Source organism: Sprattus sprattus (assembly GCF_963457725.1).
Source record: "Sprattus sprattus genome assembly, chromosome: 5".
In the NCBI taxonomy this organism is placed as follows: Eukaryota; Metazoa; Chordata; class Actinopteri; order Clupeiformes; family Clupeidae; genus Sprattus; species Sprattus sprattus.
In genome coordinates this window covers 42,315,523-42,341,620 of record NC_137924.1, presented here as the reverse complement: position 1 = coordinate 42,341,620, position 26,098 = coordinate 42,315,523, and the positions used below count along the sequence as shown (strand labels likewise).

General features: G+C 43.7%; 2 protein-coding genes across 2 annotated transcripts; both read right to left on the bottom strand.

Annotated features, from left to right (window-relative positions):
* Positions 1-3,021: 3,021 nt before the first annotated feature.
* LOC308366212 (phospholipase A2 isozymes PA3A/PA3B/PA5-like) lies at positions 3,022-6,262 on the bottom strand (the record flags this gene model as incomplete). Its single annotated transcript, XM_080839847.1, has 4 exons — positions 3,022-3,100; positions 4,507-4,641; positions 5,382-5,514; positions 6,154-6,262. 4 exons carry the CDS (start codon positions 6,260-6,262, stop codon positions 3,022-3,024), a joined length of 456 nt encoding a protein of 151 aa, XP_080695973.1.
* A 4,219-nt stretch (positions 6,263-10,481) lies between these two features.
* LOC308366356 (rabphilin-3A-like) lies at positions 10,482-25,474 on the bottom strand (the record flags this gene model as incomplete). The annotated part of the gene is made up of 18 exons (XM_080840031.1): positions 10,482-10,612; positions 11,564-11,660; positions 12,035-12,116; positions 12,436-12,587; positions 12,928-12,984; positions 13,500-13,626; positions 13,740-13,849; positions 14,282-14,356; positions 14,645-14,724; positions 18,292-18,465; positions 19,202-19,390; positions 20,213-20,257; positions 21,472-21,649; positions 22,614-22,697; positions 23,584-23,713; positions 24,709-24,834; positions 25,162-25,173; positions 25,434-25,474. 18 exons carry the CDS (start codon positions 25,472-25,474, stop codon positions 10,482-10,484), a joined length of 1,890 nt encoding a protein of 629 aa, XP_080696157.1.
* Positions 25,475-26,098: the final 624 nt, after the last annotated feature.

Sequence of the window (26,098 nt, the reverse complement as noted above, 5' to 3'; positions counted from 1 at the left end):
GACACAGAGTGCATGATTCCTGATGTTTTCCGAAATTAGCAGGCCAACAATTATTCCTGATTAAAATAAAAACTCCGGAGTTTTTCTCTGTCCTGGATGATATATATATAAGAACGAGTTGCTTTTGCGGAATTCCTCGAATGCAACATCCCTTAAGCAGAGCCCAAACCACTGTACACCACCGTCCCAGAACACACATGGTTTGTTAGCACCACCAAGCGGATAGCATTGATACCTACACATAGGAGACATCCACCCAAACTAGTCGATTGACAAGTACAGTCCCATCTTATACTTGACAATTTTTTTTAAAATAAAAGAAGACGCCTGACTGTAACCTAAGATTGACCAAAACTGTGACTGTAAATTCATGACTAAAATAAGATACTTTATTAAATATGAGAATAAACACTGTTATGCATGACAACTTTAAAACAGTTCATTTATTAGACTGCATTTAAATAAAACAGATAGAAATAAGAGATAAAAAAGGAGGTTTAAAAGCTACGTTAATTTTGATTGCATTATCTTCATGCAGCGTTTAAACAGTCGAATAGGAGTTCTTCTTTTGAATCTCTTTCGATGTTGTTGCTTAATTATTTCCCCTCCATAGTCCATTTTCCTCAGAGCCACGAGTAAGCCAGTTGCAGGGAAAACCACCGCCAAGCACCTCCAAAAAATAAAGAGAAAAGCAAGTTCTCAGTGATTACCCAAAACACACACACACACACAGACAAAACCCCCCACGCCCACCCCATCCCCCCAAATACATGGAGTAGGGAACACAATCAACAACTTTTGGCATTCTTACCGGGTACTCGCACTACAATATTTGGTACTCTGCAATCCAAAGCAGAGCAAAGACACGTGATCTTGTAAAAGGGACTGAATGGTTTTGGCATCCTTTAGATGTCTGAGGTGGCCTGACAGCCTACAGAAAAGTGGTGGAGGGGGGTGGACAGAAAAGAGACAAGAGAAAAGGTGATAGGGAGGGAGAAGGAGAGAGATTCATTTGTGATATGCTATCTTGTTGATAAAAATAAGAAAAGGGGAAAGGGTTAAGAACATATGAGCACATGTGAGCACTGCTTCTCTCACCTATGGGTACAGTCACAATGGTACATGTTCTTTGACTCGTTGTTGTAATAGCCATATCTTCTCTTAAAAGGTGGGATTTTATGTGTACAGTCATCCAAGTATTTGAGGTGACTGCAGAGATGAGTACCTACAGTAGACCAGAGAACGACATTTAGTTTTTTTCTAAAACAATGATAGAGGATTTGCCTGACCAGAAGGAAATGTAAGCCTACAAATGATGCTCCTTATTAGGCATGACAGTGCCAAAATAATTTTCAAATGTAATAAAACGGTTATAAATGTGGATAAATATTACACAATTATTGTATACCTAATAAATTATGTAAAGATGTGTATATCTAATGACCATAACTTTGGATAATACTCTAATGACAATAGCTTTGGATAATAACACAGGAGTCTACTTGCACCACCCTTGTGCTTGCAGCAAATCAATTTTAACTCCTGTAGTAAATTTCCAAAGGGATTTAAGAGATAGAAGGTCCCTTCATATAAAAAATTATCCCCTGGCCTGAAGTCAAATAGTTGAAGCCAATTCCCTGGCTGCCCCACGCTAAGACGCTACCTGCGGTATGTGTGCCCTGCGGCTAAGAATTCCTCCTGCAGCTAACACTAAAGATGCCTCTGACACACCTCTTGGACCTGGCCAGCTGTCAGCTGTTTCTAAGCTGGCAGTCACCGTGCTCAAGTGATCCACTACACTGTACAGCAAAGCATGCTTGTGGTACATCACTGTTGCTACTCTCATTATTCCTCATGTTGTGCCAAGTGAACACAACAGCGTTCATGAATCAGGCATGAAAACGGGTAAGGTGTGAAAAAGGTGAGGAGGATATTACCCCTCTAGGGGGGGTCCGGGGGCGTGCCCCCCCTGTAAGTAAAATTAAAATATTCCATATTTTAAAGCGTCAATCTGATGCAGTTTGAGATGCTTTTTTTCCAACCTGGGGAGAGCTGGAGAAACTTAGCTTCAGCCATGAGTCAAAAAATATTTTGGCCTCCTTACTTAGTATTATGCAAGCCATTTCATGCCAGCCTGTCACTGGGTCTATCATTTACAGTATACGAGGCGCAATGTGGTAAGGGCACCACAAATGGCTTAATGCATAGCCCCAACGAGTGATGCCGTAACTTAACTTGTCTACTCTTCCATCATGATTGACAGCCAATACAACGTTATGTAATTCAGATTTCAATACATTTTATTGGCGAGGCCCTTCGCGGCACTCGCATCATCCAGTTATTCAACATAATAAATCAGTGGCGAAAAAAAACAATACAATCATATATTCTTTAGAAGTACTAAATGATGCAAAATGTAAGGATCTCTTTTCATTTATGGAATTCTTGTCAAGAAAATATGATTCTATTGTTTTTTTCGCCGCTGATTTATTATGTTGAATAACTGGATATATGTATTTAAATATATGTTAAGCTCCTATTAAAGTATCCATCTATCTAATTCCAGTGGCACTTGCTCTTGACTGCTTTGCCTCATAGCTTGGCGACTTGGCCTTTTTGAGCAGAGCATCACTGAAGCCTTCCATGTGACATTTTGTTTTCAAAACGGCGAATTTGGCTGAAAGGTGAGTGATTCTCATGCCTGATGAATGTGTCTAGACTAGACATGGGTCTAGACAGGAAAACCATTTCCCATTAGTCAATACAGATTCAAACATGCAAATCTTGATTATAAATGTACCTGACGGATTCAACTTTTTAGATGCAGCAGAGACAGAGTTACTCTTCTTTCGGGGGAAAATCCTCACCGCGATTTGCCTGAGGCTACGGTCAGGCTTTTGTGTTGTAGATTGGGTATTTTGTTTTGAAGATGCCTTTATCTCACTTGGTGTTGGTATGGTCGCAGTCGTCTGATTTGGAGAAGTGATTGCTAGACTCCAAGTGGCAGTTGATGATATCTCTCTAGATGCTACCACCGTGGATGGAGTAGACTTCTGCATTGACAATGTAGGTCTTCCCTGAGGTGACTTTGTTGTCCTGACTGAGGAGTCATTTGAGGTCAATACTGAGGCTGGGTTATTTGCCTGTGCAACAACCTCATTCAGAGATGTAGTGGCCTTATCTGACATTGATGTCTGAGTGACTGGAATTTGAATCATGTCTCTGTGATGTTCACTCTCCTCCACTCTGTCTCCTGCTGGGGGTAATTCTGATTCCAAGCAGGCCTCCCCCTCAGGATGACTGGGAAAGAAAGAGTCTCCTCTGGGGTGGCTTCTCTGTCCACAGCGCTGTTGTTGTGTGGGTTGGTTAGAGGGTTGTAGACTCGGTGGTGTCTGGTTGAGAAAACTGTGTGTTGTTGACACTGTAGGTGTCTGTGCTGAAGAAAGATTTCTTAGCTTCTCCCTTGGCAACATCTGAGGCCATGTTATTTTTTTGCCTGGTAATGCTGATGGTTGTGATGTGGTTTGTGGCTTGAAAAAGAAAGATATGTTCTTCTGTGTGTTAGCTACAACTGTTGGAAATGCAGTTACCTTTGATGGGAATGGAATCTTTCGCAGTGAAGGAGAAACTGATTTTGTAGTTGACCGACTTGGAATCACTTTCCTGGCTTTTTGGCATTGAGATTTCCTTCCTTTCTTTGTCTTTGGCCGGAATGTGTCCCCGCTCACTGGCTCTCCTTGACCACAATCCCGAGGAGGCACAGGCTTTTTTCGAAATGGGCTGGAAGGTTTTTTGATAGTCACAGGGTGACTTGCTGAGGTGGCAGCGGCCTTAGGTTTAGAGGTCAAGTGGGTAGCATTATATAGACCTTGAGTCTGGAGAACAGCATACGGGGCTATCTCAATTTCTGTGCATCTGTTGATATACAGAAAAAGAGGTGTGTTATCTCACCCCACAAAGGCTATCCCATCCAGCGGATGTATACTAGAGCAAACAAAACAAACAAACAAACAAACACTGTGTGAACGTGTTTTATGTGATACCATAACTTCAATAGATAAGGTTAGACTTGTTTTAATGGGGACCATAAATCAATGCAGTGACAATAGAAGCCTCAGCTTGGGGAGGTTTTAGTGGAACCCACAAAATATTGGACAAGTCTGAACCAGTATTGGAACTTTCAGTTTAACCTGAAGGATGTAGACATTATTTTTACTGTCCTACTTTATGTGGTATGCACTACCAGTCTGTGTGCTACTGTCCTGCTATAGCAGATGAAAGATCTGAAGTCTAAATTACAGGTAGTATGTAGACACGTTGGAATTAACTGTAAGTGTAAAAAAACAAGTGAAGAACCTTCACAGAAATGTAGCATTCATATAGCTGAGATGTTTGATGTTGTGGGTGGTCTGTTAGATCAGTCGATGAAAGATGTCTTCGCACAGTACTAATTAAACATGATGTGGTGTCTAAATCTACAGTAGGGCTGAGAGGCATTCTACTTACCTTCCCCACCAGTTGAGCTTTGAGCAGTGCCTCCTCTGTGTGAACTCAAAACAGGGCACCTGGAGAATGTTGAAGAAACTGTAGCCCACCATGTGGGAGATGGCATCATTCACATCCATCAGACACATACGAAATCTGAAGGGGAACAGGAGTCTTGTCTTGTTTCATATGGCAAGCTTCGTTCAACAAAGGTAAACTTTTCTGTCACAAGCCATCTGTAACCATGCACTACTGTTTACTGCACGCATGCGTTTAAAAACAATACGCAACTATTCCTTCAGCCATACAAATTATACACACTATGAGACCTATAAGTGATGGCTTTATAATTGCTTCCCTTCGGCAGCCTTGGAAAATTAAGTTCTTTCAGGCAACATCTTCAAATGAAGCCAAATTCACTGGAAATTCTTAAGTCATACCATAAATGCAAATACCCCTTTTCAAGGTGGCACCTACTTGGGATGTGTTTCATGTGTCATGTTTGTGCCCGTCTCTATTGGCACCGTGATAGTGTGAACCCAACCAGCCAAAGTGAGAAGCAGGTTAACAGCAGGGAAGAAATGACAGATTTACGACCTCAGGATTTTTCCTGTGGCGATGGGATTGGAGAATGGGAAATGAATATGGTCGCCATGGGTGGAATGTAAAATGTAAATGCCAAGACAAGGTTCGGCAATGGTAGGGGGAGGTGGAGGAAATTATCTCAACCTGTATGTGTGTGTTTGTTTGTGTGTTGTGAGGTCATGTAGAGGCCTGCGGATTTATTATTCCAGGTGACTGCCACCCCTTATATTGTTCACAAACAGTGGTCAAACCTGCTCCCCTAACCCCCTCCAAGATCCAGCTGTGGAGCAAAGACAGGCAGGTGTGCTCACCTGTGGTCACAGTCACAATGCGAGACACTGAAGAAGTTGCTGTTGAAGACTCCAAAATTCACGGTGAAGGCATGGATGACACTGGAGCAGTGGTCATGCTCACGGCAGCACCTGTCTGTGAGCTCAAACATGCCTGAGAGGGAATCACCAACAGGCTTAGACAGACAGGAATTAATTATCTTATTTACAGTACATTAAGTGTATTTCAAGGTGTATTCAGTAATTGAGGCACAGACAGATGTGTGAGTAAATTAGGGAATACTAGGGCACATAAAAATCCCTCACTAAAGTAATATTAATTTTCAGAACTGAATTAACAATTAAGTCCAACAACACGAACTAATGATATAGTCCTTCATGTGCGGTTTCATCTTCACAGCAAAGCCCCCATCGGAAAACCACCTGTCATCACAGAATATTGAAAACATTGCTGTGCATGTTTGCTTTGCTATCTGCAGGATATGTCTTTACCCCAAATGCTTGTCAACTGTGACATTCAAACCCCAAAGCTTCTTCCAGTTCAGACATGCAGTGACCAAACGTGGATTACAAAGTAAAGTTAATTTCATTGTGGCGCTCTTAAAAATCGTGACACATCCAGTGACGGGTAGCCTTACAGTTATGAATACCTTTGGCGACTTCAAACGTGTCCAGGTGTCATCATTAAAGTTTTCCTTCAACACATCCTTATTTCTTGGTATAGTTTGCTTTTAAAATCACCTTCCTACTGTCTGTGAATCGACGTGTGTCCACACGATTGTAGCCTACTTACCAAGCTGTTGATAGTCGAGGGCTTTGCTGCCAGTGCCGCACCACAGGGTCCCTGGAAATATCACGGCACGTTTTGTCCGCCTGCTGGTGCCTGAGGTCTTCCTTCCCATTTGAATTAATTTCCCTCCTTGCAAGTCATTCCCCTGTGGAAATGAAAGTTCATGTCCATAACAAGGACTATGTGGTACCAATACTACACCTAGATTATAACGGATTGAAGACATTTCAACAACATGCGGGTAGTGCGTTCTATCGCACAAGGAGAGATAATGTCCTATGACCACATCGTCTTCATTTGTATTGCAGTATACAAGCTGACGGTCTTCATTCCAGATGCTTGAATACAACACAAAAGACGTTGAATGTGTCCCATTTTTCCCACGAAGAAAACTTACTAGAGTGCCTCTAACTATGGACTGAGTATGGAAGCACCGAAGTTCGTCTTTCTTGGCTTCTGATACTCCCCACGGAAAGAGCATGACCAAAGCCAGCATAAAGGGTACCAGGACTGCCACCTGCATCTCAGCAATTAATAAATAAGTAAAAAGCCCGAATAATTACAAAAAGCTGCATGGGAAAGGCAGCGATCGGATGCAGCAAACGTAGACTGACTTATACCTCACCGAATTGAGTTTTTCAATGTGCATCCCATAGCATAATCTCAGTAGGCTAATAAATGGCATAGTCTATATTTTCTCCATATATTATCCATGAGTAAATGAGCGTGCATTGCAGAAGTTCTGGGCAGGATGAAAGTGTAAATCATGCATTACCTACAATGACGTTTACGGTGACATCATTCCTCAGCCCCAATAGAAAGGGGGAAGAAGGTCACCAAGGGTTACACCCTCTTCTGTAGGTGTCTAGATGCCAATGCAAATCAAGACGTTTTGGCTGCAACCCTATTTTCCATTAGCCTGGCATGACCGGTCCCAAACTCACTTCGGTATAATTTCAGCCAAAAAACGAGCTCAGAGCAATAGGCAAATTTTCCATGCCTTGAAGACAAGAGTTGTTATTAAAAGTCGCTTTTGATGATTATTTACCTGGTGGAGACTGTAGAACATTATTTCCATTTAAACGTTTAGTGCGAGTCCATACTTGAACTCCTATTACATAACTGCATATGCTCCAACAAAAGCAGTTCATTCCGTAAATGCTGGAAGCGCTCAACTGAAAACGCTTTCAGTTCAAAACAAACAACATAAACAAGCAAACAAATCTAACAGCAACAAAAAAAAAAAGTTTCCTATTTCTAACTTGACTACACATACTGTTCAGTCGTGTTCGTATGTAGAGTATTAAAATAACATTACGCAACAATTTGGCACTTTTTGAGGTATGGTTTGGTTTTATAGGCAACTTTGGTACCATCCTCAAATTCCTTTTGATAGCATATGGTCATGTGAAAGACAAAGCAACACCCGTGTCTTTCCCACTAGCCATCCAGGATATGCACAAGTTTTGTGTTCCGGGCTGGAAAACCCTGCAAAAATGAAAAAAAAAAAAAGCTTTCACACCATAACATTGCCACCTATACTGCCAAAGGACACTAGTTAGTGTGTTGGCAAGCTTCTATCAGTGTCAACTGGGCTGTTGGTGGTGGTGTTTTCAAGGTTTTTACATTTTAGGTAGTTAGCTTGCTGCTTTAAGATTACACTATAAACCAAATTGTTTTAAAATAATTTTAATTTCTGAATGTCAACTCATCCAGCTGTGTAGAAATGTTAGTTTATCTATTTTATCAAGTGGTATAAGAGTTGTGTAAGGTCAACAATAATAAATAATTACAGATTATCTCAGTCAAAGAATGACACATCCTAGTTAGGAGTTTACATGAGAGTTTATTGGTCTGTGTGGACCAGATCTATGTAAAATAGATATTTGTACATGCAAAACAAAGTCCAAACATACAAGTTATTCTCTGCTTTCTCAAGGACATGCACTACATATATACAGTCCATAATGATAAAGCAGCAGTCATTCCATAAGCCGTAAACAGGTAGTACAGGAAGGGTGGGAGAGACTAACACTTACACAGAAATATTACTTTAACAACTTGTGTTAGATTTGTCCAATACATTATTTTTCTTAATTATTTTTCCCGTGGATCATCTGTGTCTGTCTAAATCACCAATTAAGCAGACACACAACTTTAGAACTTAAGAAACCCACCCCTCTGAAATGTTGTAATATTGAATTTCTGAATAGTCTTGAGAATGCACCACTTTCTGTCCCCCTGCAAAACTATGGGGTGGTTGTCTGCATCATTGTAAACATTTTCAGGCATTATTCACAGTCGCTGTTTAAAGGGGCTGCTCACAGGCAGCCAGAGGAGCATCTTAGGGAACGAGAGAGGACTAGATCAATTCAATTCTAAAACAATTCTTTAAACATAAGGGAAAACCGTCAAGTGCTTGGAAGGAGTAAGATAAGACGACAAGGTGGGTAGGGGGGGGAGCCTCATCTACATCATGAACAACAACACACCATCTCATGCATAGGGGATGGGGGGTTCCCATGAAAACTTGCAGTGGTACGACTGTAAGAAACTCTTGAGCTCACATACCATTTGAATAATGTGTGCTTTCTTTGTAACTCACACACCGATTGGTCTGTAGCCACACGCCAAAAGCATCAGGTGATTTCGGGGGGCTTTGTGCAGATTGGGGAGGGGGGCTGGGGGCAGTGGGTGGGGTTCAAACAGAGACGCCTAAGCATACTGCATGACTGCCCCAGGCACGAGACGAGGGAGAGGCCACAAAGCACTCGGCATGCAAGAACGGGCAGGGAGAGCGTTCTCGCTCTGTGATGCAAACGCGAGCATCGGGGTCGCGATTCTAAACTCTTCCCCTGCCGGAGGAATGACAAGGCAGTAAGAGCATGTGGTGTTGAGTTTATGCAGGCATGTGCCGTTCTCTCCTCAGGTAAAATCACTGTGGTAGGAAATCTCACGTGATTCCCAATCCCAAAGAGTCTGAGGGAGAAGGGACAACATGCACTTTTACGGCATTATGTAAACAACCAGTAGTTTCTGCGCCTTGATTTTTTTTTTCCTGTTTTTTCTGTTTTCAAGAGCTTGTTATGTTTTCACCAATCTCTAACCCCCTATACAGGTCTGTCAGGGTATCTAACATTGAGGAACATGACTTCAAGCATAACTCCATAAACGGGCATCTGGGCCATGTAGTATGTCCAAAGCTAACTTCAACATAAACTGATTTTTTTGTTTGTTCTTATTGCAAAATGGACAACATAGTTTATTTCCATTCTACAATGCTAAGTAATCATCACAAAATATCATAAATAATGTGAATTATAATGCTAATTACTAAGTTATACTACAGGTTAACTCTAAAACCAGAAAGAACAGTATTGACACAATCCTAAGAAGCTGTCAGTACTCACAGCATTTGCATTACAATAGCACAGGCCAGTCACTTGTGTGTTGATCATGCTACGCGTGTGCTTTGATTTCCCTTTTATGACATTATCTTTGATAACTTTTTGACATTTGCTAAGATGTGATGAGACATGTATGAATGTACAAAACCAAATTTTGTCAGTGATCTTTTGAGATGGGTGAGCGCGCTGTTGGTTAACGGTGTCATCTTCTTGTTCATGCTCCTACATGTGTTCTCTCCACCTTTTAGCCTGATGAGATGTCAAAGATTCTTCACCTGACAGCTGAGAGAAGGCGGCAGCGAAGCTCAGCACAGCAGGCTGCACTTCCTACACAACCTGTGTCAGCTTTCTGGGTACGATCAGCTTTGTGAGTAAGTCTTGCTGTTCTTAGAGTCGCTTTGAAACTTTCGGAACACAAACTTTTGGCCCTAAGAATAATCCCATGAATCACCAATCAGTGACCACCTCTGAGTCTCTCTACTCTCCTCACCAAAAGTTAGCTATGCTTTCACAATTTCTCTCTCTCTCTCTCTCTATCTCTTTCTCTCTCTCTTTCTCTGTCTCTTGGATGTGAATGAATACATTCTTGAGTATTTCAGGAGTGATTACACGTTAACCTGCGATGATGGTCAGAGCTGAGAGAAATACGCCCGTACGAGGGGCACTTAGTGTTAACGGGTTCCAAGTGCTCAGTGCAGCAGTGGTTAAACTCAGTCCATAGCAAAGGGGTGCAGGAGATGGAAGCCAAAAAGGGAGACCAAGCAGATAGAAGGCTAGTTAGTTAAGAAGCACAGGGCTGGACATTGTAAACAGTTGAGGTCTGGGTTAGCGGGAGCTGGAGAAGCGTGAAGGCGTCAAGTGGCGGGCGTTCAGGAGGGCGGACTTCATGCAGGTGGTCATGAGGGGGGATGGAGCTGGGAACTCTTAATCACTGGTGTCATGGTTCTCATTGTGCAGTGTGTGCCAGCGCTCGATCTTCTTGTCCTTGTTCTTCAGGCACTCGTACCAGTGCTTCAGGCGCTCGCCTTTCGCCTGAATGCCCAGCTGGCAGCCACCTGTCACCATTACAAGGGGGGGATGAAAGAGACAGGAAAAAAAAGGAAGGTGAGAAGAAAGAACTGTCCATCAAACTGTTGTTTTAAGGAAGGAACATCATCTTTTTATTTTTAAGTCAAATGTTTGTATTGTGGTGACTTGTGAAGGTGGTAGAGAGAGTCAGTCAGAAGAAGGTAAGAAAAAATGAACCGTCAAACAAATTGTGCACATAAACTGTGCCCTACTAGATGGATGGTCTACTACTGTATATAACATCATCAGTGTCAGAGGGACAAATGGTAAATTCAAAAGTATTACAGTTGCGACATGTCTACAATATATTTTAGCAGGATTGCATGCCTGTGAGCTACAATGTAGCACTGTCTGATTTGCACATTCAACTTATCTTATGTCTGATGTAACATTCCCTGTAGGTGAGAACAAATTAACTTGACTTGAAGGTACAGTACATCATAATATTTTGAACATTTTCAGTCCCATGTTGCTGTCTTTAAAGTTGTTTTGACAATAATAATTAAGATGGTTTATTTCCCCCTATAGAACAGATGAAAGGCATTTCCTAGGCAAGCATGGACACTGGTGAAGGTAAAATCTCACTTCAAAATACATTTCAGCCTTGGGATTGTTTCCATCATTGATTCTGATAATGGACACCATGCAAAGCATAGGCTCAATAAGAGAGAGTGCAAACACCCAAACATAATTCACACCGTCTGGCTCACTCGCTTCAATTCTGTGCAAATGTTTCAATTCCGAAAATGACTGAGCGAGAGAGAGAAAAAAAGAGAGCGAGAGAGAGAAAGAGAGAAAGAGAGAGAGAATGAGCTTTGCTGAGATTGTGTTGGTGCCTACGGCATGCTTGGCTCCTCAGGGACTTGCTTTCAGGTAATTAGGTTTGAGCCAGGCTGCAAAGACCTGCCCTTCCAAAAGTTATGAAACACTTTCCTTACCGATGTAGTCATTGGATTTGCCGATGTCGTAGTCCCACACGGAGATGTCCAGGATTTTTTTGGCCAACTCTGCATGTTTGATGTCATAGCTGAATTCCTGCAAGACAAGCATGTTTTGATGAAATTGTTATTTCATGTTTGTTTTTTTGTAAACAAAAATGTATTTCTTGTAATTCTGCTTGTATATAGCGATTTTACATTTAGGAATTACTATAAGTTAGCCTCGGAAAAGAAAGAGAAAGAGACCAAGAGACCAAGAGACCAAGAGGGAGAGAAAACACGAAAGAAAAGAAAAAAACTGAATGTATAAGGAAATAGAAAAGAAAGAGTAAAAAAGAAAAGAAAAAAAGAAAGAAAGACCAGATTAATGGCAAAGAAATAATGAATGTGAAGGGTTGGCTATGTGAGTGTGCAGGGTGAGTGATGTTTCATTTAGACTTTGACGAGTTGTCAGCAGACAGGCAGACAGACCTCATTAAACTCTGGGTTCAGGGTCTTCTTCTTGGTACCGGTCTTATGCTTGGCCTTCTTCCCCATGTCTGGCTTTAGGCAGCTGTGCAAACATTTCAAACACAGACACAAACACGGGCGATGATGTGAAAGACTACCATTTGCAATTTTCATACAAAATGCACCATAATTTGGAATGACTACATCTGTGGACACTGATTCATGTTGAGTCCCTGAGTCAGAAAAATACTGCAAAATGCAAACACAGAAACCTATCAGAGAGGATTACAGACCACAGTGCATTTGAATCAACTGATGCTGTGAGGATTAGAGATTGATGGATGTGTATATGTGAAAAAAAGTGTCTGCGAGACGGTGGAATGTATGAAGGATGGAAGGAGGAAGGACTGAATGAACCTCACATTTTCACGAAGGGATCAGAGTAGCCGTTGGCGTCCATGGCAGCCAGGTGAACGCAGCGCACCACCCCTACGAGGAGGCGGCCAAGCTGAGTGCTGTACATCAAAGAGATGAGAATCCGACCGCGCTCCTCCACCTCTCCATCTTTACCAGGCTACAGACAGAGAGAGAGAGAGGGAGGAAGGGAGGGAGGGAGGGGGATTTATATGTAAATATTAAGAAGAAAGAATTTTGTTTCAAATAGCAAAGAGGAGTAGCATTATGGATCACGAAGAGAATTGTCTGTAGGCCCCATTCACAGGCTGAGGGAGGGTCCCCACAGAAATGCTGTATGAAAGAGTCATTGTAGAGTACTTGGAGGTGAAACACCTTTACAGCTTTTCCAGCAAGGATGAGGCTTGTTTGTACATCAGTTAATCAATACTCCCATACATTTATTTACCTATTCATTCATCCATTCATTCATTCATTCATCCATCGCTGCATTGGTTTACCTCATCCTCGTACAGAGACATGCCTCGAGCTCCTCCTGCTGTGGCAGTTTTCTTTGTCTGGGGAGAAACGAAAGAGACCGTGAGAGTCAGAGCCAGAGCCAGCCTTGCATGAAATGACTACTGGTGGAGGACTTCAACAGAACCTATTTAACTATTAAATTAGGGGATCATTTTCGCAAGCAAATCCTGTCTTGGAACTCTGGCATGGATCCCGAGAGCATACAAAATGAAGGAAAGCCCAGAGGAAATGGGACATGGAGGAACTGGATAGATGGAGGTGAAGTCGCAAAGTTGGTTTCAGAATGTTTTTTTTTTTTTTTTTGCAGGTCTTCTCATGGTACTCGGTTTCATGCCACAGGGACCTCTCTTTAACAAGATTAAAAACGTGTGTGTGTGTGTGTTTGTGTGTGCGTCAGCCATGTTATGTTATGTAAGAGCTGTTTGTGTGTGTTTGTATGTGTTTAGTTCTATGTGTTTGTGTATCTGAGTGTTTTTCTGAGCGTCTGTCTCTCTTTCTCTGTCTCTGTGTGTGTGTATAATCTTATGTTGTCTCCGACTGCATGGTAACTCACAGCGACGACTCTCTCCAGGCAGTTGTTGAAGTTCTTCTTTTGGTTCGTCTTTATCTTCTTCAGCGGGACCCTGGTCTCTCCGATAAACTCGTTGTGGCCAAACTTATCCTCGTCGCACACTGAGAGCCTGAGACGAAAAACCAAAACAATCCCACATAAACAAACTACCACCACCACCACCACATCCCCCAGCACACAACACAAACAAAAAGCATCCAGGATGGAAATGCCAGCCCTGACCTGAGGGTTTTCCGCTGCATGTCCTCCTCGGTGAGTCCATGGTACACCAGCGTTTCATTCCAGTTGGGGTTCCTCGTGTTGCGGAGGGTCTTCGTGCGCAGCTTGGTCGCCTGCAGGCACGGTCATGGAGGTTACTTTATTGTCTCATAATGTTTTTCATTAGTTTCTTGTGACTTTTTCATTAGCCCTGTGTGTGTCCATCCTCGAAATTTGCCTAAATTCCAATAGCTATTAGAAGTAAATGAATGACTCAAAATGACAATCAAGCTTTCCGGAATTCATTGTATAGCTTGTAATTAATTCAGCAGGCCTGAAATACAGCATGGACACAATACTACCACCAGGGGGCAGATTAGAGCTATGTGAATGGGTTGCAATCGAGCTGTCACACCTTTTTTCCAAGCCTACTCGCTTTCTCTATTTTGCTTCTCTCTCACTCTCTTTCTCTCTCTCTACAGCCTGCTGCACACACACGTTCACACAAACACACACACATGCTCACATACACACTATAAATTACTCTACATCCCAACTGTTCTCACCTTACTGGCACCAGGCAGCAGATGCAGTTTGACATAGGGGTCAGCCAGCCCATTGGAGTCCATAGGCTTGAGACCCTGGGGTAAGGAAGAGCCGCTTTAATTACACCATCAATCAATCCAGTAAATGATGTAGCAGTTTGCTCATGCGTAACCATTTATAAAGGATGGATCTGTGAGTGTGAGTGTGTGTGTGTGTGTGCGCGCGTCTGCACGCAAGGGGTGTGTGTGAGTGTGAGTGTGTGTGTGAGTGGGGGTGTGAGTGTGTGAGTGTGTGTGTGTGTGTGTGTGTGTGTGTGTGCATGCACGCAAGAAGTGTGTGTGTGTGTGTGAGTGTGTGTGGGTGGGGGTGTGTGGTGGCATTACCTTGCCCCTAATGATGCTACAGTGGAGGCTGTTGTTCTCTTGTTCATAAAGAAGGCTAAACTCAAGGGCACCCAGCGTTGCTATGGCACAAAAGAAAAAACAACAAATTCTCATTTTAGCAACCTCACATCATGATAGAAGTATATTTAGTATAGAAAAGAAGCACGAGAATTCAGCCGATCCACGCGATTTCTCTGTAGAATACAATTCCTACTGCCTGGAGAGACCTTGACGTCAGCTACCGAACAAAAGACAGAAATAGGCCAAATCAACTTCAGACTGATCAAAGGCTAGATGGAACTCTTTAAATATAGCTTCCTTAAAAGAAACCTCTAATTGGATATTGAGCCAACAAACTAGTTTACAATAAGTAGGCCAGACCCCTAAACAGGAAAAATGCTCAAGAGTGAACTGGGTGAGAATGAAGAGAATACAGGGTAAATATGGGAGGAAGTGGATACAAATTAACAGTGAAAAAATATGTATAAATGCTTCCACTTCCTCTGAAAACTAACCACTGATCTTTTATTTGATAAAAGCTTTTTGGAAAATGTTCACACGTGTATATGTGGACACAAGGTATATGTGGAGTGGGTACGTGTACTTTCCTCACAATGTACTGTATATAAGGGATGATTTCATGTACTTCCACTAAGATGTAGATTGAATGTAATTTTGGTTTAAACCCAAATCCAACCCAAAATAAACTCAGTTATTCAACCACTAAAAAGTAAAGAACAATTACAGACTAATTCTCCTTGCGGCTACTGAGTCTCCTAACTGGACTAGACACTCTTAAGGTATCTGGACAGACACCCTTAATAGAAAATCTAGATATTTAAAAATATAATTTGAACAGATCAGAGAACTGATTAACCATTCCATGCAAAGGGAATTGGTTAAGTGATTCGGTGCCCATTATTTAGTCAGTGAGGATGAATCTAGCTGGTGTGCCCAGAGTGGTCCTTGGAGAAGGAACCGGGATCTCATCACGGTAACCGGTCCGCAGGGAGTTGGCCTACCTGCTATTTCTGATCATATCCGAATAATGGAAATACACACAGGGGAAATGTTCCAATTGCGTGAACACACATAAATACACACAGACACGCACACACATCACACACACATGCACACATGCACAAACACACACACACACACACACACACACACACACACACACACATATACATACACACAAAGCACTCTATGGCTAATGAGATTTCATTCTCGTCCCGACAAACCTATTGAAAATGAAATCTTTCCCCACAGGCCACAAATAAACACACAAACACAAGAATAATGCAGTGCGTCAATACAATGCAGGACTTGGTGTAAGACTTAATCTAACAACAACATCTGCCTGCCACCAACATGGGAAAGCGACTGTGTCTCAACCAGACAAGGCAATCCGCCCTGTGCCATTTTTCTACCTAACAGAAATGGCAGATATGACAAACTGACTGAAGAGGGGGAAATAAATGTGTCCCCAGCTTCGGGTCTGTGGTCGAACACGTGTAAGTCTCCTGGAAGACATGATTTACCTTCAAGCCACAGCAGAATTATTTCTGCCTCCTCTGCCTCCTCGACTCGCAGGTATTGATTTGCACGTTTCGGCAACACAAGAGCGCTGTTTGTCATCCTAGCCAAGTCACAAGTGCTTTTATAGACAAGGTAAGCGCAGTCTCTTCCGTTCTTTTCTCTCTCTCTCTCTCTCTCTCGCCAGCTATCTCTCCCTCTCTCCTGTAATCAGCTCTGAAATCCATTTGATGTATGGTAGGTCCACTGAGCAGTGATGGAACAGATAAGTGGGTGAATGAACTGCTTGGGCCAGATGACATGCAGAGTTACAGCCGGACGGTGGACATAAAGCCGAGGTGATGTGTCAGACAGCGCGGCCCATAACGCAGAGCCAGATGGTTGGCACAACACTGGGCTTTTCGGACAGATATGACGTATTGAGCCAGGTCTCACATCATAGAAACATCGTTTTACGGGGAATTGATAGTTGTTTTCCCGGCCCCAGCTCATGAAGTATTCATAAAACAGACGGAATAGACACATCCAGGGACGGCGCTGACAGGATGTACACTAGGCGTGGAGTACAGTAATAGTTCTTTATCACCGAAGATCTCTTAATAAATAGACTCAGTATCATTCTCCAAATGAAAGATCCTTTACAAAGATTCGAACGAAACATGCTTATGTAAAACTAAACGGAAGAATGGATCTCTGATCACAGACAAATCTTTTACATGATGTTCATCATGACTTAGTTTTAATTGTAACAAAACACGCTCATGTAGAACTAAATAAAATAATGGATCTCAGATCACAGACAAATCTTTCACATTATATTTATGTTTTTCATTCATTCATTCAGGAGGGAAATTACTTTTGACAGGTCTTCATAAGGCTGTCAAAAGATCTCATTTCATGGTAACTCAACTTGATGATGGAGTCTCACAGACAGCTCTCAGTCCTTAACAGGAGAACAACACATCTCCATCATCAAATATCCATCACCATCATTTTAAGGCTTTGGTCTGATTTTCTTTTTAGGTGACATATGTGGCCAAAGAGAACTATTTTCCTCTCATAAAGCTGCCTATATAGTTCTACCCCATCTGTCAGTCCAAGGTGGAACATTTCAGATAACTACTTTTATCTCTACATTTAATTGTCATTCTTCATGGTTTAGAAGGTGTCCTGTCATCTTGCCAATACAGAATATTCAATTATATCAGCGTTTCAGTGCAGTAAAATGCATTAGGCCGTGGCCACCATTTTAAAACTGCAGAACAGGGACTGTATCATATGAGAGCAGGTTTATTGTGTCCTTGTCATTGATTTCCTCTGCCAGAATATTTTCTGATTCTACCAACAGTTCCCTTCTAACAACAACAATTTATAAGTTGTCACCAGCAGGGGATTTGATGATGGTAGCCCTGCCACATCCACAACCAGTTTATTGGCTCAGATGTGGCATCAAACAATCAAACTACTCCCTTGATTTTTGACTCACTTCTGGTTATAAAATTGAATGAATATATCACAGTTGCCTTTAATCACTCTAGCAAAAGTGGTTGATAATTTTAATCAATGCCGTAAAAGAGGCTTTTATTATCAACTGTGCCTTTAATGGAGAACAACAGCAAAGTGCTCTAAGAAACACGGCTGTTTACGGGCCCCAGTGGGGCAGCAGGACAGATGGGTGTCACATGCATTTCTTTCCCCCATGACACATCAAGCCTCTGCTCCAGCTCTCCGCCACACATGGATTAAGTTGGTGGCGAGTTTCTTTTCTATTGGAGAATGTGACATGGCTGCAGTTTAGTCCAGTATATTCTGCCCAGCTAAGACAGGCATGAGCATTGTTATCTCAAAACAGTCTAATAGGAGAAGACATCTAACCCTGATTCCCATGTACTTGAACCTTTTCATTTTGCAACTACTGTACTTTGTGCATGGTATCTACTAAACATTAGTTGTTTATTCATAAAACAAAAAGATTTACTGAAACATCTGTAAAGTATACAGAATATATGCATATGACATAAAAGTCATAATGGAAAAGTGACTCACGCATAGCTTTGTTAGCTTTGACAAACCAAGCACCAACCAAGAGAGCAAAAATGGGCTCTTACTTCCTTCATCGGAGTCGTAGCTGTTGGCCTCGTCCTCTGCCTCCTCCTGGCGGGGGGCCTGACGGGCGGGCGGAGGGTGTTGAGCGACGGGCTGCCTCCTCTCCTCCCGCACAGCAGGGGGCGCTGTCTGCTCTTGCTGCAGGCCGCCGGCTGCATAACCTCCAGAGTCGGGCTCTGCGGGGAGCAGCACAGGTCGCAGCTAACAGCACCGTTCCTGATTAAAAATGCATGGGCCATTTGCCTCCACAGCATACCACCCAGCACACACCAGTGCTATCCCAGAAAGCAGCAGACCCAGGAGGGATCTGGCCCTGGTCTGGCCCAAATCCGTCCCTGAGTCAGTCACTCGCTGAGATCACTCTGAAACAATCCCCCCCCCCCCCCCCCCCCCTTTAAGCTACTGCCTTTGTACGCTTCACTGTGTATACTTGCACTCACAAGCACTTTGTGAGGCTTCTGCAGCAGAGACTGCCAGGTTAGTGCTCAGAACAGTAACCCCTCCATCCTAACTAACACCCGTCTATGGGTGTGCTGGTCAGGGGGGAACTGGCCAGGGCTTTAAGCCTCACGGCTACTGGCACACCTCTCTACTCTACTACTCTATAAGTTTAAGCTTAAGGGAAGACAGATTCCATATACCTAACTACATCACTGCAGCATTAACAGACATTATTCTTAACACTTAATCTCTAGCCACTAATTTATTTCTCTTCAATTCAGCAACTCTGGAGTTCTGTCTGAGTAAACTAAAATGTTCTTATTTATTTTGCAATTGTTTAATCCATTAAGTTGGCTCTCCTCTCCTCTCCTCTCCTCTCCTCTCCTCATGTCAGCGTTTGTGCCACGCTGTTTTGCTGATCCTGGCCAAAGTGGCTGTGTGAGTTGTGCTTGTGCCCAGACCGGGCCTCACCCTGCTGGGCAGCGGGGCCAGGTCTGGAGCTCTGGACGGTCACAGCCCTCTTCACCACCACGGGGCTGTTCTGAGCAGCGTCGTCTGCCACGTAGGGCTCAGCGGGCTTTGGAGCCAGCGCCGGTTTGGGAGCTACGGACGGCTTCGTGGCCACGGGTGGGTAACCAGCACGCCCCGCCACCTCTGTGTCTGTGGGACGGGCAGACAAAAACACACACGCACGCGCACACACAGACACACACACACACACACACACCAACATGTGCATCAACAAATACATGCTCATACTCAGAATTATGTGAGTACATAATACACACACTTGAAGAAAACGCTCAAAGACACATGTTCATTGTCCAGAGACACTTCTCTCTTGCAGTCTATAAAGCACTGAGTTCTGTATAGTTTGATGTTTTTTGATGCGGGCTTCGTACCGAGGCACTGACCTACATACAGCACACAGCCCTAGCGCCCGGCAGCAGGCTACTCTGTGTTGCATTATCTCATCATTGCATTTTCACGCTCCATTCAATTTTAAGGGGACATAAAACAGGCATTCATTTATCATGCTGCCTGCCAGGCTTGGGACGGTGTGGGCCTTTTGGTGGGATTTTTTTCCTTTTCTTTTTCTTTTTGCCTGTCGAACTGCACCTGAGGGGCAGGAATGTTACTCCTTGTTCAGGCTTGCATTGTAAAGACACGATTCTGAAAACGCTGGCAGCAAGCAAGGCTGCATACCCTCCTGTGGGTGAGCCAGCGGACTTAACACCGGCTGGTTGTCGGGTTGGATAGTGCAGGCTTTTACATGTGGATTTGTGACGAACACAAACATCCCATAAGCAAGCTGAACTGTCAAGTGCATTCTGCTTCTCAATAAAACCACTAACTAAAATCTGCAGAGTGCAGAGTGCGATATTGCAGCAGGATGTGACACGGGGTTGAAGTGAAGTGATAGTGATATATAAACATTGGTGTCATGTATGGGCTGCGGGTAGGCCAATTGCGCACGCTTACTTGCAGGCTGCGATCCGGCTGGGGGAGCTCGGGTCTCCGCTGGGCCTACAGAAGAAAGAACAGAAAGATTACCCATTATCACGGTGATCAGCTACCTTATCATGATGCGCACAGATCCTCAGCCTCTGTATCATAATCCTCTGTTATACTATTAGAGTAATGGAAGGCCTCAGCCCAACAAGATACCTTATCAGATGCCCTATCATTATGAGATTACGTGCACTATTATCCTCTTGTCTTGCTCTCGTAATATTCAAGTAATGTGTTCGAGTGTCATGGAGCTCGTTTAACGTGCGACTCTCAGCCATTTAGCCACCGTGTTTCACTCTCTGCCCCTCATAACCGCTTTACATACATTTCTAGACACTGTCATCATCGGCAGTCTTTTTTCTTCTTCTTCTCATGAAATGGAATCGTCTCACAAGTGTTTTCAGCTGTCATCCTGGTGTACACGCAGCGAGGAGCCACGGCCCTACCATTGCCTAAATGCATTAGCGATCGTCCCTCTCCCATGTCTAATTCTATTTCCACTTGGGCCTAAAATTAGATTACACTAAAACGAAGATCATTGCGGAGACTGCAGTTAAAGCTCCCGCTGTCTCCTGCTGGTTGGTTTGATGCTTTAAACAGTCCTAGGCTGAGGTCTGACACCCAGAAGTGTTTTGTGTTTTTGTTTTGATGAAGACCTGGATCAATTATTCACATAATTGATGACAGCGCTAAATGAACCACCCGGCTGGCTTGCGCTCAGCATCTGTTTTTGTCTTTCTCTGCTGATTTCATATGTGGTGGAAGAGGCTTGCTCTCTCTTCCTTAAAAAAAAAATAAATCTCTTTCTTCTCTCTCTTGGTCACTGCCTCGAGAAGTTGGAGGAGTCACTGACGCTTAAATGATATTTCTGATGCAAACTTTTAGTCGTCACTCTTTAAATGTATGTCTGTGACTTTTATTCCTTGCCTGAGAACCAATATTGTGCTTGTGTTGTCATTACGGTTGTCTCTATGAGTGTGAGTTTGTGTGTGTGTGTGTGTGTGTGTTTGTGTGTGTGTGTGTGTGTGTTTGTGTGTGTGTGTGTGTGTGTGTGTGTGTGTGTGTGTGTGTGTTTGTGTGTGTGTGTGTGTGTGTGTGTATGTGTTTTGGCTGTCTCAGTGGCCTGACTGAAGTGGACTTCTAACCCTCTGGTCTGTATATGCCCATGTGTGTGTGTGTGTGTGTGTGTGTTTTTGTATGTGCATGTGTTGTGAGGCAGACAGACAGACCTGCAGCCTGTCTGTGAGGCTGGGCGGCAGCAGCAGCAGCCTGGGCAGGAGCCTGGCTCTTTGGGAGAGTAGTCTGGGCTGCTGGCATTTTAGCATTTTGCTTGGAGATGGGCATGGGCCCGGGCAGAAACTGCTTGGGAAACCCCTTAAAGAACCAGGCACCAGATCGCTTCCACACCTTCAAGGGCCAAACAAACACACACACACACACACAAATCCATCAGACTCCGTTGTCCATTGAGAGCACTGTACAGATAAACACCTGGTTCGCTGATTACAGTCCTGGTGCCGAATGCGTTTCTTCCTCGGAGAGATTCTTGATCGATTCTTCATTCAAAATAGATTACGATCCGGCCCACACAACCGCCATGCTGATACAGTGATGCATAAAATCAAAACGCTGCAGTTTCGCCCCGTGTTGAGATTGCTTTGCAGAAGCCATATAAGTGTTTAATGCTGTTCATGTCTGTGTGAGTGATTATACCCACAGAGCCTAAGGGCTGTCCCAGCCATGAACCCTGATTGCCATGCCTATGGGTGAATACACCCTAGAGGTTACACCATAGAACCTGTGGGTCAATACACCCTAGATGTAACACCATAGAATTAATCTTTGTTAATGACTCTATCATGCAGACCGTTACATGTATGCATTATGTATTTCCAATGAGGCCGTGTGCACAGAGGGTCCTACGTTTGAAACAGCTAAGATGCTGGAGGGGGTGGGTTGGGAGGTGTTCCAGCTCATGGGAGCTTAGCCGGGGCTGTAGATTTTGTCCTACGGTTGCTCCCATTCTTTTATTTTAACGTTGCTGTGCTCTCCCCCATGTTTCCTTCAAGCCCGGCCACTCCCACCTGCCATTTCTGTACATTCACAGCACACGGGCAGTGGACACGCGCACACGCACACGCACACGCACACGCACACGCACACGCACACGCACACGCACACGCACACACACACACACACACACACACACACACACACACACACACACACACACACTCACACACACACACACACACACACACACACACACACACACACACATGTGCGTTCACAAACACAAACATGCAAAGACACATTCACCCCCACACGGACACACAGCCACTCTCTGTCTGGCTCTATCCGTCTGGCTCACCTCTCTCTGTTCGCTGCAGATCTTGCACAGCCACACAGCGTGCGGCTTACTGCTGGCCTGGACGCCACACTTGGAGCACATGCTCTAAATCAGGGCGGAGAGACACAGGGGTCAGGGGTCAGCAGATATCACCACTGCTTTAGTTGCTAGGATACAAAGAACTGTATTGATTTTGGTCTGATTTGTCAAGTAAATGTTTTTTTTTCATTAATGATAGATTCAATCTATAAATATCCAGTGAAGAAAACTAAACAACAGTGCTATCATATGACACTGATGTATCTTGATAGTTAAAACCTAAACAGAACTTAAATAAATGTGTCTATAATATGTTGTGTGTATAAAGCCTTAATGTGCCAATGCATCGCATGCTAAACGTATCTATACTTGCTCTTGTATCTATGTGGCTAAAAGTGAGGTCTCAAAGCAAAACATTTTAGACTATTAATCATTGGAGTCTGTGATGTGATGTCACAACCCAAACTGGTCACTGATTTCAGAATTTGAAATTTTAGCATTGTGTTCATAGCTCCAATTGTCTGACTCATTTAATGCTTGACTCAAAAGTACTAACAAATGCTGCTTTACAAGCTGTGAATTCTATAAAACCGATGGAGCTGAAAAAATGTCTAGCCGAATTTTAAACTGAATGATTGCATGGAATATGTCAGTCGGGCATTTTAAACAGCCAACACGACAGACCATATTTCAGAGTCAAAAATGTCTGTGTTAATGTTTCGTTTAATTTCAACTCCTAACGTACTGCTGATGGCGTTTCAGAAAATCCAATTTTAAGAAACACAAAAAATATACTGTACTCCTGAGGGTATCAATTTGCATTTAGCAGAGCACATGCATATCATTACCATATCACAACCACTTTCTTTATCAGGAAAATGTTTTCTTTTCATAGACCCATCCCTGCGGGTGATTTTGGGACCGGCAGGACTTTGAAAGCGGCTTTTTTCACCTTTTTGCAGTCCTCACAGACCACACAGCTGACTCCGGGGACCCCCAGTTGCTGTCCACACAGCAGGCAGCGGGACACTCCGTCCCCGCACACCGTCTTCTTGATGTCATCCAGCCGATTCACCAGCCGTCTGCAAACACAGAGGACGGGGGGGGGAGTGCTTTAGTTCAGGAGCTGTAGCATTATTGTTCATCTCTTATCTGGTGTGAGGACCACAGAGAACCAGTAAATAGGAACATTGCAATATATACGGTTCCTCCTTGTGTGTGTGTGTGTGGATGTGTGTGTGTGTGTATTTGTGTGTGTGTGTGTGTGTGTGCGCGCGCATGTGTGTGTGTGTGTGTGTGTGTGTGCGTGTGCTCTCTTTTGTGTTGTGGTCACCTCTTCACCTACGCCTTCTTTCCACTCCTCTCCTCTCACCTGTTCATTTCCTGCTTCTTATCTTCTCCTCTCCTCTCCATCTCCTTTATAACCTTTCTTCTCTCCTCTCCTCTCCTCTTCTCTCCTTTCCTCTCCTCGCCTCTCCTCGCCTCTCCTCTCCTCGCCTCTCCTCTCCTCTTCATATTTTCTACTCCCCTATCCATCTCCTTTATTTCCTTTCTCCTCTCCTCTCCTGATGTCTGACCTCCCACTAGTCTCAATCCGGAAATATAAGATGGATCTCTTCTCTTGACATGCTATCCTGTCCTCCCTTCTTTTCCATCATTTCCCTTCCTCTCTTCCCCTCTTCTCCCCTCCTTTCTCTTCCCCTCTCATATTGTCCTTTCTATTTTCCTTTCCTCCCCTCTGTTCTTTTTCTCTTAAATCATCATCATCAAATATTTTGTCTTCTTTGCTCTCAACATAAATCTTTCCTTTGTGTTCCCCTCTCATCTCCCTCTCCTCTCCTCTCCCTCTCCTCTCCTCTCCTCTCCTCTCCTCTCCTCTCCTCTCCTCTCCTCTGCCCCCTTATCCCTTTACTCTTAAATGATCACCATACAATATTTCATCTTTTATCTCCCAACCCAATTCTTTGTCTTTGTCCTCTTTGTCTCCCATTCCCTCTTCTCTTCTCTTCTCTGTACTGTCCACAGGCGGGGGGGGGCGGGGGGGGGGGGTTTGTCTGTCTCTGTTCTCCTCACTGACCCGATCCTCTCCTGTTCCATGGCCTCCATCTTCTCGGCCCGAGCGATCACGCCATTGATGATCTCCTTCTCCTCGTCTGTCAGATCGGGCCCCGCATTAGGAGCTGGCGGTGTGCTCCAGTTGCCCCTGACAACCACGCACAGGAAGGAGAGAGAGTGAGCGTATGTCTGAGCTATCAGCACAAACAATTACACACACACAGAGACACACGCCCAGAGATAATACACCTTCGCGCCCCCTACTAAACAATGCTTCATTTAACAAAATACGTGTGGCAGCAAACAGGTTGATATCTATTTCATCATGACGAGTTATGTCAAATTGACGCAATAAACATCATATAGCATTTCTTCTCAGATGCCAAAAGAGAAACTTCTACTGAAACTATTGCCAAACAGAAATACAATCAAAAGAAAAAGAATAGAAAAGAATACAACATTTTTTTTTACTTACTGCTCATTGTCACTGTGTAAGAGAGGAGAGAAAGAGAGAGAAACATGAGAGAAAAAATACAAGAGAGGAAGGACCAATTAGAGAAAAAAAAACTCTCTGGTCATAGAGTAGACGGCTCACACAAGGCAACAACAATGAGTTTCTTAAAGACAGAAAGGCTGCATAGTCAGAGTGTATCCTCATCTCTGCATTCGGCGCTCAGTGCAGCTGCTCTCCGCTGTCAGCGGACGTTTCGGGTTCGACGCTCAAGTTCGACGCTCAAGCTCACTTACTTGGCGTGGACGCCCCTCATCCCCATCACAGCGTCTGTCATGGCGGCTGTTCCGTTCCTCTGTGGACACCACAAAATCATGACTCATCATCAGGTCCCAAGCATCTCGCTCACAAACGCCACTTCAGCAACCAACCGTAATGATTACGTGTAACTCTGATTGATGGCGCTCTCTCCCTGGCCTCTGGCTAACAAAAGAGGCCGGGGCGGGCCTGCTTTGCTTTGCTTTGCTTTGTGCGAGATGGAAACATAAGGACAGAGCGAACTAACCAGATGTCATGCTGTAAGAAATAGTGATGGATGGTGGTAGGACTCTAAAACACATGGGGGGAAAGAGAAAGAGAGCGGATCCACTGACCCGTTGTCCACTGCACGACCTAAAGGCGCGGCCCGTGATTCTAGTCCTGTATACTTTTTTGCTAAATTCAGTGAGTTGCACCTTATGGTCCTCACAGATGTTTTGTGTGTGTGTGCACTCTCTGGTGTTTGCATACAGTTCCGGCTCTGTAAATTTGATACAAATAAATTGGCTTGGACCCGAGCCATTCACCATTCTAAAGCCAATCAATACATCGCTTCAGGAGACCAGGAGGGAGGGGTGTAATTTGATTGGTTGTCAAGCTCAAATATCAACAACCCCTCGCCAGAATCACGACCTGGACCTTT